Genomic DNA, 16819 nt, shown 5'->3' on the forward strand with positions numbered 1-16819 from the left:
CACCTGCCTGCTCATCAGTGTACCAGCACCTCCTGTCACTGCCTGTCAGTGTGCCCACCACCAACTGTTACTGTCTGTCGGTGTACCTACTGCCACCTGTCGCTGCCTCTTGGTGTGTCCACCACTACTAGTCCCTATCTGTGACGGTGCCCACTGCTATCTGTCACTGCCTGTCAGTGTACCCACCGCCACATGTCATTGCCTGTCAGTATAGCCATCATATCATCTCCCTGCCTGTCAGTGTACCACCACCACCTGTCCATGTCAGTGTACCCATCAACACCTGTTCCTGCCTGTCAATGTACCCACCCACCATCACCTGTCCCTGCCCATCAGTATACCCATCGCCAACTGTCGCTGCCTGTCAGTATACCCACGACCACCTCTCCCTGCCTGTCAGCGTACCCAACACCATCTTTCCCTGCCCATCAGTGTACACACCACGACCTGTCCCTGTCAGTATACCTTCAATCACCTGTCCCTGCACATCAGTATACCCACCACCATCGTCCTGTCTGCCCATCAGTGTACCCAGCACCTCCTGTCACTGCCTGTCAGTGTGCCTACCACCACCTGTTACTGTCTGTCATTGTTCCCACCACCACTTGTTGCTGTCTGTCAGTGTGCCCACCACCAGCTGTTGCTGCCTGTTGGTGTGCCCACTACTACTAGTCCCTGTCTGTGATGGTGCCCACTGCCATCTGTCACTGCCTGTCAGTGTACACACCACCACCTGTCCCTCTGTCAGTGTACCCACCACCTGTCCCTGCCTGTCAGTGTACCCACCACCACCTGTCCCTCTGCCAGTGTGCCCACTACCACCTGCTGCTGTCTGTCAGTGTGCCCACCACCACTTATCACTGTCAGAGTGCCCACCACCACCTTTTGCTGTCTGTTAGTGTACCCACCACCACCTGTTCCGGCCTGTCACTCTGTTTTCTGCCTATTGTGCTTACCGATTATTTAGGCAACAGTAGATAATGGGGTTGTACATGGTGGAGCTCATGGCAAGCCAGAATAATCCCAGGTAGACCTGCTGTATGTAGGTTTCATAATAGATGTCCTTCTTGAAACTTGCGAGGATAAAATACAAATGGTAGGGTAGCCAGCAAATGGCAAAGGTGAGAACGACCATGATCATCATTTTCACAATCTGAAATAGAGTAAGGAACATCAGATAAGTGGTTTTAAGCTGTTCTTAGTGATGTACAGTACATAATTTGGAAAGTGTTATCAAAGTTGAGCAAATGATAATTTTAAAAGAATAATGCTTATTGGGCCTTCGAGCAGAGTTCTTGAGAAAATAAATCCTGTCCTCCTGGGATGTTGGCTTCACTGCCAAGCTACAGCTAAGTGATTAGTTGGTGAGCATTTTGCTGGTTTTTCTTTGAAAACTGATGTAATTTTTTTCAAGTAATTTTAAGGCTGCATTAATATTAATAATCTTTACTAGCAGTAGTAAAGCTTATTGGGAGTAGTAGGGTATATTAATTATATATTAATTTAGACAATAAATTAACAAATAATAAAGATGGCAGGGCAGGTGATGTGTTGTGACTGCAGAATGTGGGCGCTGACAGGACACTGGTGTAATTCAGGGCAAACAAGCAGTAAGTGTCTTCAGCTTGAGGAGCTTCAGATCAGAATTATTGAGCTGGAAGCTGAGCTGCCGACACTGCAATGCATCAGAGAGGGGGAAAGTTAACCGGACGTTTCAGGAGGCGGTCACACCCCTTAGGACAGGGCCTTCTGATTTGGTCAGTGGTCAGGGACAAGAGGGTGTGACTGCAAGTGAGGCAGGTACAAGGACCCAGAAGGTCGAACTGAAGGAGCCTCAGCCTTTGCAGTTGTCCAACAGGTTCGAGGTTCTTGCACCCTGTAGGGATGAAAGTGAAAGCTGCAGGGTGGATAAGCAAACTGACCCTGGCACCATGGTACAGGAAGCCATTCATGTGGGGAAAGTTAATAGAAATGTAGTGATAGTAGGGGACAGTATATAGTTCTCTACAGCCAAGAGCATGAGTCTAGACAGCTATGTTGTCTATCTGGTGCCAAGGTTTCGGATATCTGCTCAGGCCTAGAGAGGAACTTGCAGTAGGAGCAGGAGGATCAGTGGTTGTGGTCCACATTGATACAAATGCATAGATGGGGCTAGGAAAGAGGTTCTGCTTAGGGATTATGAGCAGCTCGGGGCTATATGAAAAAGCAGAATCTCAAAGGTAATAATCTCTGCATTATTTCCTGAGCCATGAGAAAATTGGCATAAAGTAAATCAGATTAGAGAGTTAAGTGCATGGTTAAGAAGATTGGTGTAGGAGAAATGGGTTTCAATTCATGGGACACTGGCGCCAGTGCTGGGGAATGTGGGAGCTCTACCGTTGGAATGGTCTTCACCTGAATTGTGCTGGAACCAATGTTCTGGTGAGTCGTATAATGAGGGTGCTGGGAGGGTTTTCAATTTAATAGTTGGGGGGGGGGGGGGAGGGATTATACAAAAGATGTGGTAAATCAAAGAGAAACAACAAGGTAATAGAGCAGGGTAGTGGTTAAAGGTAACCAGAGCGTGGCAGGAGGGGACATTGTATACAAACTTAAGAGTGCACCAGCAGATAAGGCCAAATGGGCAATAAATGCTGGCCTAGCCAGTGATGCCCACATCTCATAAATGAATAAAAAAAAGAGAGTTAAAGACTCTGTAACTGAAAGCGCAGAGTATTCATAACAAAATGGATGAACTGTTAACACAGATAGAAATATATATGGATGACTTGATAGCCATTACAGAGACATGATTGCAGGGTGACCAAGGCTGGGACCTAACTATTGGAGGGTATTTGAATTTTGAAAAGATAGGAAGCTAGGAAAAGGTGGTGGGGTAGCTCTGTTAATTAAGGATGACATTAGTACAGTAGTGAGAGATGACCTTGGTCTGAAAAAGTAAGATGTAGAATCAGTTTGGGTAGAGACAAGAGGCAGAATTTAATGTCCAATGGGTGGGCGCATACCCGATTCAATCAGGCGTTAAATAGTGCGATGTTTTGGTCGGCCATTGACAATTAAGAAGCTTATTAAGGCCATTAATGTAGTAATTGGCCTGGATTTTTCACTTCCCATCCAACGTTATGGTGGGTGAATTGGCCAGGCAGAATTTGGATCCTTGAGGAAACCTCATCCAAGAGCAGAATGAGGTTTCTGATATTAAATTTTAAAAAAACGTTCGGGCAGAATTTTTAATCATCAATATGTTTAGGTGAGTGATTCTCATGGGTGGAAATTTCTTTTTTCATAATTTCATACCATTCATTTTTGGCCTTCAGGCAGCTGTCATTGCACGCTCCCCCACGCCCACGCTGACTTAAGCGCCGGCCCTCCTCCCGTCCCCACCCCGGCAGCGCTAGGCCTTTCAGCACGTGTTTCACACTAGCTAGCCGTTAATTGGCCAGCCAGTGTGAAATCAGTCAGAGGCCGATTGCAGGCGGCAACCCGTTTCCCGGCCACTCCCAGGCCTGCCCATCGCGCCCATCTGACAACCCGAAAATGCTACCCAAGGAATAGTAATGTAAGAGGTCACATGTGGGAATAGTTTATAGGCCCCTAATAGTAGTCACATTGTTGGGCAGAATACACAGAAATAAATAAATTGGGTGTACAAGAAAGATACTGCAAAAGTCATGGGTGACTTTAATCTACACATAGATTGGGTGAATCAGATTGGCAAAGGTAGCCTGGAAAATTAGTTCATAGAGTGTATTTGGGATAATGTCTTACAGCAGTATGTTCAGGAGCCAGGGAGCAGGCTAATCAAGATCAGGTAATGAGCAATGAGACAGGATTAATCAATAACCTCATAGTAAAGGAGCCTCTAGGTGAAAGTGATCATAACGTGATAGAATTTCATGTTCAGTTTGAAATGGAGAAGTGTGGGTCTAAGGCTAGTGTTTTAAACCTGGAAAAAGGTAATTATAAGGGTATGAAATAAATGAAAGACAGAAAAGTAGAAGCACAAGTTGAAGGCAGAGGAAATGAGGTCAAGTAGCAAATAGGGCCACAGTATAAAAACAGTTGTGTAAAAATGTTAAAAAGACAAGTCTAAAGGCACTGTATCTGATTGCATGGAACGTTCCAATAAAGTAGATGAATTAACAGCGCAAATAGATGGGCAGTATGAAATAATTGCGATTACAGAGACCTGGCTGCAGGGTGATCAAGGCTGGGAACTGAACATCCAAGGGTGTTCAATATTTAGGAAGGACAGGCAAAAAGGGAAAGGAGGTGACATGGTGTTGTTAGTTAAGGATGAAATCAATGTGATTGTGAGAAAGGATATTGGCTCAGAAAATTTAGATGTAGAATCAGTCTGGGTGGAGCTAAGAAGCAACATGGGGCTGAAAACATAAGTGGGAATTGTCTATAGCCTCCAAACAGTAGTGGTAAGATAGAGGATGGTATTAAACAGGAAATTAGAGATGCACGTAACAAGGGTGCTACAGTAATCATGGGTGACTTTAATCTGCATATAGATTGGGCAATCCAAATTAGCAATAATACTGTGGCAGATCAGTCAATGTGTATGAGATGGTTTTTTGGACCACTACATCGAGGAACCAACTAGGGAACGGGCTATTCTAGATTTGGTATTGTGAAATAAGAAGAGGTTAATAAATAATCTTGTTGGACGGGTCCTTTGGAATGAGCATAACATGATAGAATTCTTCATTAGGATGGAAAATGAAATAGTCCAGTCCGAAACTAGGGTCCTAAATCTAAGGAAAGGTAACTGCAAAGATATGAGGGGTGAGTTGGCTATGGTAGATTGGGGAGCCTTATTAAAAAGCATGACAGTGGATAGGCAATGGCTGACACTTGAGGAACATATGTATCAATTGCAACAGTTATACATTCTTTTCTGGCACAAAAACACAACAGGAAAAGCGACCATGGCTAACAAAATAAATTAAGGATCATATTAGATCCAAAGAGGAGTCATATAAAGTTGCTAGAAAAAGTAGCAAGCTTGAGGATTGGGAGCAGTTTAGAACTCAGCAAAGGAGGACCAAGAGATTGATTAAGAGAGGAAAAATAAAGCGTGAGAGTAAACTTACAAGGAACATAAAAGAGGACAGTAAAGTATGTAAGAAGAAAAAAATTAGTGAAGACAAATGTTGGTCCCTTAAAGTCTGAAACAGGAGAATTTATAATAGAGAACAAGGACATGGCAGAGCAATTAAACAACTACCTTGTCTTCACAGAGGAAGACACAAATAACTTCCCAGAAATACTAGGTCCAGTGAGATGGAGGAATTGAAGGAAATTAGTATTACTAAGAAAAATAGTGCTGCAGAAATTAATGGGACTGAAAGCCAATAAATCCCCAGGGCCTGATAATCTACATCCCAGGGTAATGAAGGAGGTGGGCATGGAAATAGTGGACGCATTGGTTGTCATCTTCCAAAATTCTGTAGATTCTAGAACAGCCTCAGCGGTCTGGAAGATGGTTAATTTAACCACACTATTTTAAAAAGGAGGAAGGGAGAAAACAGGGAATTATAGGCCGGTTAGCCTGACATCAGTAGTAGGGTAAATGCCAGAATCTATTATAAAGGATGTGATAACAGGACACTTAGAAAATACCAACAGGATTAGATAAAGTCAATGTGGATTAATGAAAGGGAAATCATGTTTGACAAACCTACTGGAGTTTTTTTGAGGACACAACTAGTAGAATAGATAAGGGAGAACCAGTCGATATGGTGTATTTGGATTATCTGAAATCTTTTGATAAAGTCCCACATAAGAGGTTCATGTGTAAAATTAAAGCACATGGGATTGAGTTAATATATTGGCATAGATTGAGACTTGGTTAGCAGGCAGGAAACAGACAGTAGGAATAAATGGGTTTTTTTCAAAGTGGGACAAGTGGGGTACCGCAGGGATCAGTGCTTGGGCCCCAGCTATTCACAATACATATCAATGATTTGGATGAGGTAACCAAATGTAATATTTCCAAGTTTGCTGATGACACAAAATTAGGTGGGGATGTGAGTGGTGAGGAGGATAGGCCATTTAGGGCTGAGTTGAGGAGAAACTTCTTCACTCAGAGGGTGGTGAACCTGTGGAATTCTCTGCTACAGAAGGCTGTGGAGGCCAAGTCACTGAATATATTTAAAAAGGAAATAGATTTTGAGACTCTAAAGGCATCAAGGGGTATGGGGGGAGAGAGTGGGTGTATGGCTTTGAGATAGAGAATCAGCCATGATCGTATTGAATGGCGCAGCAGGCTCAAAGGGCTGAATGACCTACTCCTGCTCCTATTTTCTATAGTTTCTAGTTTCTAAAGTTTCTAAAGCAAATCTAGCTAAAGTGAATGAGGAAATTAGATTAAAAGGAAGAACAGTAGAGACATAGTGGCAGACCTTTAAGGAGATATGTAATAACTCTCAGCAAAGATTTATCCCAGTGAGAAAAAAACTCTTCGGGAAGAATTTTTTGCCTGTTGGGCAGGCGGAGCTGCAGTGGGTGCTGACCTGATTGGCACCCGTGATCGGTGCCGTGCTGCCATTTTGCGCAGGTGGACCAATTAAGGCCCGCCTAGCGTATTTCCAACTCCCGTGAATAGCGTGCACAGACCGCCGGGTCCAATGGCGACCCAGCAGTCTGTTTAAAGGAAGGCCTGGCAGCCTTTTGTAGGCTGCTCATAATGGTCAGGTCCGGGTCACACCATAGGGAGCTGGCTGAGCAGGGCAAGCTGGAGGGAAGGGCAAAGGAGCAGGCCAGGCTGCAGGGTTTGCCATAGGAGCAGGGCAGACTGCAGCGTAGGCCAGTGGGGGCCCACTGCACCCCTTGCTTTTCAGGTAACTGCCTTGCTGCCCTCCTCGAGGAGGTGGCAGCATGGCGCGAGGTGTTGGTTCCCCAGGATGGGAGGAGGAGGCCCCCCCACATGACCAAACGTGCTTGGGAGGAGGTGGCGGAGGTGGTGAACTCCCACAATGTGGTGCAACGCATCTGGATCCAGTGTCATAAGCGCTTCAACGATTTGTTGCGCTCTGAAAGGGTGAATACCATGTTGGCGTTGGGCATTTAACCCAGCAGGTAGCCTTAGCCTTTGAGGGCCGCTACCCCACTCCCCCCACCCCAAGTCTTATTGTCGTGACTGCATTGAATCACGTTGGGCATTTTTCCAAGTAGATACTGCCCATGCTTAGATCACCCTGAGTGGTTCATGAGGAGATGAGTTCTCCCCTGCACCATGTGATGCTTAGTCGCACATGACTAGTCTGGGGGCAACCTGTAGGAGATGCAGTTAGGCCCATACTCAGAACTCCAACACATGTCCTATTCACGGTGATGAGATGGTGGAAAGGGAGCCTCAAGGTCTCGTGGCCAAGAACCATCTGCTGCCCTCGACGCTGCACATAGTTGCACCTCCTTGCTATGGGAGCTAAGACCATGTGCTTCCTAAAGTGATGGACACAGAATGTGTCCAAGGTGGCCATTGCAGAGGGGGTAGGGAGCAAGCGTACTATCTTTGTGTGACTGATCAGCAGTAGTGGGGAGAGGAGGCACTGGAGGCCTGATATGGGCCACTGTGGTTGGGGTGTGGCATGTGCATACAGAGTCCATATGCAAATTGCTGCAATGAATGGTCTTCTCCGTTTTTCAGGAGAAGAATGCTCATAATGCCTCGCAGCGTGTGAGGACTGGAGGAGGCCAGGCTCACCTCCTCATGTTAAGCTGTTTTGAACAGGAGGACCTGGAGTTTGAGAGGCATCATGCACCAGGTCAACTGGTGTCGGTGAGGCTGGGATGGAACGGCCAGGTATTTGAGGCCAACTGTGAGATCCGCAATGTCCTCCCAACATCCATAGTACTGATGATTGTTTAATTTGTTATTGTTGCAACATTGCTCAATCACAGAGTAATAGAGTCAGAGGTGTGGATCATAGAAAAAGGTCCCTCAGCCCTTCAAAGATGCGAGGGTCAAGCACCTTCCAAAGTCGCCTTATCCCATTTTTCACCAGTATCCTCATGGCCTTGTATGCCACGACATCACAACTGCACATCCAAATACTTGTTACATGTTAGGAGGGTTTCTTTGTCCACCACCTTTTCAGCCAGTGTGTTCCACATTCCCAACATACTCTGTGTGCAAAAGTTGCTCATCACATGACCTGTAAACCTCAAGCCCTTTACCTTAACTCAATGCCACCTAGTTACTCATATCTCCACCAAGGGGAAAAGTTCCTTTCTGTCGACCCTATCTATGCCCCTCATAATGTTATAAACCTCTATAATGTCACCCCTCAATCTCCTCTGCTCCAGGGGAAATAACTCCAGTCTATGCTATGTCTCCTCATAAGTCAAACTCTCCAGTCCAGCCAGCATCCTGGTCAATGATCTCTGCACTCCCTCCAATCCAATCACATCCTATTTGTAAAATGCATATTACAACTGTACATGGAACTATAGCTGTGACCTAGGCAGCATTTTCTGCACTTGGAACATTACCTCCCTGCTACTATATTCTATTCCTCGGCTAATAAAGGCAAGCATGGCATTTACCTTCTTAAACACCTTATGTACCTGTCCCCCTACCTTAAGGGACCAACTGACATGCACACCAAGGTCCCTCTGATCCTCGTTACTTCCCACAGTCCTACCATTCTTTGTGTATTCCCATACCTTGTTTGTCCTGCCCAAGTGCATCATCTCACACTTATCCACATAACATTCCATTAGTTACTCATCAGCCCATCTGACCAGCCCATCTATAACTGCCTGTACTGTAAGGCTATCCTCCTCACTGTTTGCCACCCCACCAATATTTGTGTCCATTGGTTCTGAAAGGTTGAGTGCATAATAAGCCAGGGGAAAAGGGATGAAGTGTGTCACTGTGTGCACGCTAAATGATCCACTGTCCTTGTTGTTCATTCAGCATTGTCAGAGCCTGGCCACCAGGAGGAATTGCAGATGCCCCTTCTCACATCTGAGGGTCCTCAAGTGTCACCTGCGTCACACCATTTTTGCAAGGCAGGCACCAGCGCAGATACTGGCACCTCAGTGGGCATTAGAACATTGGCTACTGTCCCGGGGCACAGTGGAGAGCGCACTTCACAATCGTCGGAGGAGCTGGCAGAGACATAGAGTGCCAATGCCGCCAGCAGTCAGAGGACTGCAGGGGACCAGGCACATGCTCAGTCGGTACGTGATGATGTGCCTCTGGAGTTGTCCGAGACGCAGCAGCTGCAGGAAATGTGGCTGGGTGTGCGGGAGCACCTGGCAGTGATACATGAGGCTGTGCTTCACTTGGTGTCTGTGGTGGAGGAGTCCACACGGAACGTCACTGATGCAATGAGCCTCATGGCAGAGTATCATGCTTCCTCCATGGAGAGAGTGGCGACTTTCATGGAGAGGGGCTTGTAGGAAAACAATCAAGTCCTCTTGGGGTTACGCTCGGACCTGCATGCCCTCACAATGCCAGTGGCCACAGCTGGTCAGTGCCAATGCGGGAGATGATGTGGGCTTCAGGCTTCCCAACTTGTTGCCCATCCATCCACTGTAAGCAGGGAGGTCTGGGGCGACCTCACATCAGTGCAGCAGCTGCCTGTTGTCTCTGCGGGCTCCTCTCAGGGCACTCCAGATGAGGGCACCAGCACCTCCGCCCCTCTCCCAGTGACCGCTTCATCAGGTGAGGCTGCGCGACTGGGTAGATGCCAGCTGTGGAACTGGCAGCTCCCTCCTAGGAGGGGCCAGCACAGGCCAGAGGACGGCTGCCAAGGTCATCTAGGCCAACAGGACAGCAGAGTCAGCAGGCTGTCTCAGATGCCATTCCGAGCGATGGGGCAGCACCAAGGCGTAGCACCTGTAAACAAAAGCATAAGGCATCTTAGGCATGCCACGGGTTTCTCACTGGTGCTTGTATGTTGGCCCTAGATTAGGGAATTATTATTTTTTTCTGCTTGAATAACGTTTTGTTTTGACTTTGTGTGAATTTCTGATGGTGAAAATTAAAATCAGATGTGTTACCATGGCTGAGGGTGGCTCCTTTGTTCTGCATTTGTATGTTTTACATACATGTCATGCGTGTTTGAGTGGACATTGAAGTTTAGGTCCAAAGCCCTTAGTTGCAGCTGATGACCTGGCAGATTTTGTTCTTAGATGCTGAGTTTGGAAGCGCCAGGCAAGGCTGGTCCTCCAGATCCATCTGTGTTGTGCTAGCTGAAGGGTCGTTGGGTTAAAGTCTCCGGGTGTCCCTGCCTCATTGGTGAAGTCCCGGGTCAGCGTCAAGCCCCTCATCATTCCCCTGTGCTTGCTCATCCTCAGAATCAGTGCTGGACTCATCATGTGCAGCTACATCCACTGCGTCAATGTCTTCATCGTCCACTGCAACCCCCTTTCCAGCGCAAGACTGTGGAGAGCACAGCATGCAACCACTATCAGCGACACATGATCATGGGGGTACTGGAGTGTGCCCCCTGACCGGTCCAGGCATTGGTAGTGCATCTTGAGAAGACCGATGGTTCTGTCCACCACAGCCCTTGTGGAGCCGTGGCTCCTATTGTAGCACTGCTCAGCTTCTGTTCTTGGATGGCGGAGAGGCGTCATGAGCCACCTTCTGAGAGGATAGCCCTTGTCACCCAGCAGCCACTCATCCAGCTGAGCTGGAGTACTGAAGAGCCCCGGCACCTGGGAGTGTCTGAGGATGTTGGCGTTGTAGGAGCTGCCTGGGTACCTTGCACAGACTTGTAGAATCGGCATCCTGTGATCACACACTATCTGCACGTTCATGGAGTGGAAGCTCTTCCTGTTGACGAAGGCACCGGGCTCACCTGCTGGTGCCTTGATGTGCACCCTGGACGCGGGGGAAGCCAGCAATGGCCGCGAAGCCTCTGGCTCGGTGTGTCTGGCTTGCCTGGTCCCAGCAGAAGTGGATGAATGTCAATGCCCGTCTGAACAGAGCATCTGTAAGTGGCTTGACACAAGTGTAGACAGCTGATTGGGAGATACCGCAAAGATCACCCAACGAGCCCTGGAAAGGGCCAGTTGCATAGAAGTTGAGGGCAACTGTGAACTTCAGATCCACTGGCATGGGGTGTCCGCCCATACAGTTAGGAGAGATCTCAGGGCCAATCATCTGACAGATGTAGCTGACTGTCTCCCTTGACAGTCGGAACCTCCTTCGGCACTGCACCTCAGTCATATTGATATAGCTGCTTTGCCGCCTGTAAACCCTGGCAGCAGGTTAGTGGCTTCTTCTATGGCCCCTTCCACCTTGGACTACCTCTTGGCCCTGCGCCCCTTGTGCCTGCGCCTATACGCCCAAAGGTGGCTCCCCTGGAGGCTGAGTGCACCTCCTGGCCTCCTCCTTATTCTAGCCCTCCTCAGAGCTGCCTCCAGTGGACATGTCAGAACCCATACCCAGGCTAAGGGGAGGCCTCCGGAAAGCTGCAGGCCCGATAAAGATTACTGACTGCAGAGTGCTGACGTGAAGGTTCAAAGTACAGAGAAAGCTGCTGGAATTCATTGTGAACTGCTACAGATCACACAGGAAAGTTTAAAAAACTTTCTGTAATAAATACCCACAGAGCAGATTGACGATCTCACTGAGTACTCTTATCCCACCCGTGGATGAGTTTGATTAAAAAGTCTCTTACCTGCCTGCCCATTGCACCCAAGTGCTGACCTGAACATCGCACGGGCGCCTGAAAATCGCCATCGACTGATGATTTAAAGGCCTTAACTAGCCTGTTAATTACTGGCAGGCGAGCATCAAACTTCATCGCGTGCCCACCCAGCGAAATATCGCAATGGCGCACGGTGATGTTGGGACGCTCACCCGACGTCACTGCGCATCATTTTACGTGCTGAAGTGCGGGGCCCATCCCCTGAATGTCACCCAGAAAATTCTGCTCTTTGAGAAGCACTATCTATGGCTGAATAAGGAAGTAAAGGATAGTATCAAACTGAAAAGTACACTGTACAAATTTGCAAAGATTAGTGGTAGGTCAGAAGATTGGTCAAATTTTAAGGACTATCAAAGAATGACTAAAAAAATAATAACGAGGGAGAAAGTAGAGTATGGGAGAAAGCTAGCTAGTGATATAATTACAGATAGTAAGAGTTTCTACAAATATTTAAATCAGAAAAAAGTAACTAAAGCTAGTGTTGGTCCTCTAGACAGAGAGTCTGGGGAATTGATAATAGAAAACAAAGAAATGGTGAAAGCTTTGAACAGGTATTTTGTGTTTGTCTTCACTGTAGAAGACTTAGATAACTTTCCAAAGATACTTGAAATCAAGAGCTGAAAGGGAGAGAGGAACTTAAAACAAATGACCATCACTAGGGAAAAGGTGATAGGAAAACTATTAAATGTAAAGGTTGACAAGTCCCCAGGACCAGATGGCCTGCATCCAAGGGTTTTAAAAGAAGTGATTGTTGTCACAACTCATTGGGGATAGTGCACTGTAATATCAAGCCCCACTGCTCCCTGAGTCGCGACAAATGTGAAAAGTTTGACCAAATTACCAGATTGCCCCAAATCTACCTATTTAATTTCGGTTAACAGAATATGAGCACCAGGTTTGTAAACTTAATAATTAAGTAACTGTTTATTGAACAAATTGTCTTTAACTAATGGCAAAAAAGAAATATGAATAGCTGACTTATAACACTGTAACTTAAACTCTGCCCCTTCTTAAATCCCTATACACACACACACAATGGATTTTAAGGGTGGGATAAAGCAATTCAAAATAACTAAAAAGTAGAGGATTTGATGGGTTGATTTTGATTGATGTCTTCCAAATTCTTTTCAGCTCTTGTTGATGACACAAGTTGGTCTTCCAGCACTTTTAGTATTTAGTTCACTGGTTGAGAACTTGCTTTTCAATGTCTCTAACAGTAGTTTTTCCCTTTTCTTTTATACAGGAGATTCCTCAGAGAGAGAGAGAGCAGGTTATAGGGATTTGAGGAAAAGAGATTTTAGATGTATTCTCTTTGCAGGCCAGGAACTTTCTGCAGCACTGCTATCATATAAAATCCTGGTCACCTGGTCAGGAGCCAATTAAAATGCTGTTGTCAGGCAGCCTCCCTTGGCCACAGAATCACAGAATCTGTTCCAGGTCTGCAACATTATATAAATTTCTCATCCCATCCTAGTGGACCTGTCTCTCAAGCTGCAGCCATTGCAAACCCAACCCAGAGCCCAACAGAAAATAAAAAGATATGTTCCTTACACAGAGATAGTAGAGAAATTGTTTATAATGTTCCAAACTTCCTTAGATTCTGGAAAGGTTATAATGGATTGGAAATAGCTAATATGACATCTTTATTGAAGAAAGGGGGGAAACAGAAAGCAGGAAACCAGAGACCAGTTAGCCTAACATCTGTCACAGGGAAATTTCTAGAATCCATTATTAAGGAGGCTAAAGCAGGACACTTTGAATATCATAATTTGATCAGGCAGAGCCAACATGGGTCTGTGAAAGGGAAATCATATTTAACTAATTTATTTTGAGCTTTTTGAGGAAATAACAAGCAAGGCAAGTAATGGGGAACTTGTAGATGTGCTGTACTTAGCTTTCCAGAGGGCATTTGATAATGTGCCACATCAAACATTGCCATTCAAGATAATATTACATGGTGTAGCGGGTAATTATTAGCATGGATAAAAGATTGGTTAGCTAACAGGAAGCAGAGAATAGGGATAAATGGGTCTTTTTCAGGTTGGTAAGCTGTAACAAATGGAGGGCCACAGGGATCAATGCTGGGGCGTCAACGATTTACAATCTATATCAATGATTGGATAACAGCCAAAGGGACTGAATCTATGGTAACTAAATTTGCTGATAACACCAAGATGGGTAGGAAAGTAAGTTGTCAAGAGGAGGTAGAGAGTCTGCAAAGAGATATAGACAGGTTAAGTGAGTGGGCAAAAACTTGGTAGATGGAATATAATGTGAGAAAATGTAAACTTGTACACTTTGCCAGGAAGAATAGAAAAGCAGTCTGCACTTTAAATGGAGAGATTTCAGAACTCAGTGGTACAGAGGGATTTGAGTGTGCTGGCACATGAAGCACAAAAAGTTAGTCTGCAGGTATAGTTATTAGGAAGGTAAATGGGATGTTGCCACTTTTTTTGAGAGGAATGGGAAATATAAGTAGGGAAGTTTTACTGCAGCTGTACAGGGCCTTGGTGAGACCAGATCTGGAATACTGTGTACAGTTTTGGTTTCCTTATTTGAAAAAGCTATAATTGCATTAGAAACAGTTCAGAGAAGGTTCACTCGATTCATTCCTAGTAAGAGTGCCAATCTTATGAAGAAAGGTTGGGCCTATATCCATTGGAGTTTAGAAGAATGAGAGGTGGTCTTATTTAAACATAAGATCCTGAGGGGATTTGATAGGTGGATACCTGAAGGACATTTCTTCTTGTGGGACAGACTAAAACCAGGGGACACAGTTTAAAAATAAGATGTCTACTGTTTAAGTTGGAGAGGAGGAGAATTTTTTTGCTCAAGGGATCTGGAACCCTCTACTCCAGAAAGCAGTGGAGGCTGGATCATTGAATTTATTCAAGTCAGAATTAGACAGATTTTTGATAGGCAAGGGAGTCATGGGTTATGGGGGACAGATGGCAAAGTGGAGTTGAGACCACAACCAGATCAGCCTTGATCTCATTGAATGATAGAGCAGGCTTGAACAGCTGAATAGCCTACTCCTGCTCCTAAATCCTATGTTCCTGTAAAGTTTAAAACACTAGTCTTAAACCTACCATTTTTTCCCCTCGAACTGAATGCGAAATTCAATCATGTTATGATCGCTGCTACCTAAGCGTGCCTTTACTATAAGGTTATTAATTCATCCCTCTTGTTTCACATTACCAGATCTAGAAAAGCCTGCTCTCTGGTTGGCTCTAACACGTGCTGCTATAAGAAACTGTCCAGAAAACACTCTATGAACTCATCTTCCAGACTATCTTTGCCAATCTGATTCACCAAGTCTATATGTAGAGTAAAATCACCCATGATTATCACCGTACCTTTCTCACAAGCCCCCTTTATTTCTTCTGCATACCCTGTCCTACAGTGTGCTTACTATTAGGAGGCCTACAAACCATTCTCACAAGTGACTTCTTATCTTTACTATTTCTGATCTCTATAAACTGATTGTATATCTTGATCTTTAGAACTAAGGTCATCTCTCTCTATTGTACTAACGCCATTCTTAAGTAACAGAGCTACCCCCTCCAACTTTTCCTAGTTTTCTGTCCTTCCAAAATGTCAAATACCCTTGAATATTCAGGTCCCAGCCGTTGTCACCTTGCAGCCAGTCTTTGTAATGGCTATCATACATATTTATTTCTATTTGATCTGTCAATTAATTTGTTTTGTTATGATTGTTACGTGCATTTTGATACAGAGCCTTTAACTTGGCCTTTTTTACCATTTTTGCAATCTCTGGTCTCATCTGCTGGTGCACTTTTAAGTTTATACACTCTGTCCCTTCCTACCATGCTCTGATTACCAATTCCCTTATTGCTTGCCCTCTTGCCTTGCCTTCTCTCTTTAATTGATTGCATCTTCCCTTACTTGATTCCTCCGCCTTCTTTTTAGTTCAAAGCTCTCTCTACCACCCAAATTGGAACACTGGCCCCAGCATGGTTCAGGTAAAGACTGTCCCAACAGTATAGCACCCACTTTCCCCAGTACTGGTGCCAATGCCGCATGAATCAAAGCCCATTTGTCCCACAGCAATCTTTGAGCCATGCGTTCAGTTTTCTCATCTTATTTACCCTATGCCAATTTGCTTGTGGCTCAGGTGATATTATCTTTGATGTTCTGCTTTTTTAGACCCTGCTTATACTCCCTAAGCAGAACCTCTTTCCTCATCCTATCTATGTCATTGGTACCTACGTGGACCACAACCACTGGACCCGCCTCCTCCCACTGCAAGTTCCTCCCCAGCCCAGAGCAGGTGTCCCGAACCCTGACACTGGGCAGACAACACAGCTATCTGGACTCTCGCTCTTAGCTGCAGAGAACTGTGTCTATCCCCCGACTACTGTCTTCTCCTGTCACTTCATTCCTATTAACTCTACCCTGCTTGACTAGCTTCCAGTACCATGTTGCTATGGTCAGTTTGCTCATCTACCCTGCAGACCCCACTTTCATCCCTACAGGCTGCAGGAACGTTGAGCCTGTTGGACAATTGCAAAGGCTGAGGCTCCTCCACTTCTACCTTCTGGGTTCCCATACAGATCACGAGTTTGAAAGATTCTGTTGAAGGAGGCTTGACAAGTTTTTGCAGAGCACCTTACAGATGGTATATACTGCTGCCACTGTGCATCAGTGGTGGAGGGTCCATACTTTTAAGATGGTGGATGGGGTGCCGATCTAAGGGCTGCTTTTTCTTGGATGGTGTTGAGCTTCTTGAGTGTTGTTGGAGCTGCACTCATCCAGGCAAGTAAAGAATATTCTATCACACTCCTGACTTGTGCCTCGTAGATGGTAGACAGGCTTTTTGAGTTGGGAGGTGAATTACTTGCCATAGAATTCCCAGCCTCTGACCTGCTCTTGTAGTCACAGTATTTATATGGCTGGTCCAGGCATATGATGACTCCCGACAGTCCTTGGATAAATGTTTGTTGTGTAAGGTTGCACTCTGTGGAATTGTTGTGCATATCTTGGATTGTGAATTGGTTATACTTGTGTAGGTTATGAATGGTCATGGCTTTGAGTGAAATGCATTGAGTCCTGTAGGAATCCTGGGTGAGACCATTGCTTTTCAATGCCACAATCAAGGATGAAGGCAGGATTGAAGC

General features: G+C 45.6%; 1 protein-coding gene across 1 annotated transcript in view; it reads right to left on the reverse strand.

Moving 5' to 3' along the window:
- tacr2 (tachykinin receptor 2) overlaps positions 1-16819 on the reverse strand; it is a 423398-nt gene that overhangs the window by 25694 nt on the left and 380885 nt on the right. Inside the window, exon 4 of the mRNA XM_041209480.1 lies at positions 957-1153. Within this exon, the coding sequence (XP_041065414.1) occupies positions 957-1153 (197 nt within the window). The remainder of the gene's footprint in view (positions 1-956; positions 1154-16819) is intronic.

Source organism: Carcharodon carcharias, chromosome 17, assembly GCF_017639515.1.
Source record: "Carcharodon carcharias isolate sCarCar2 chromosome 17, sCarCar2.pri, whole genome shotgun sequence".
Taxonomy (NCBI): domain Eukaryota; kingdom Metazoa; phylum Chordata; class Chondrichthyes; order Lamniformes; family Lamnidae; genus Carcharodon; species Carcharodon carcharias.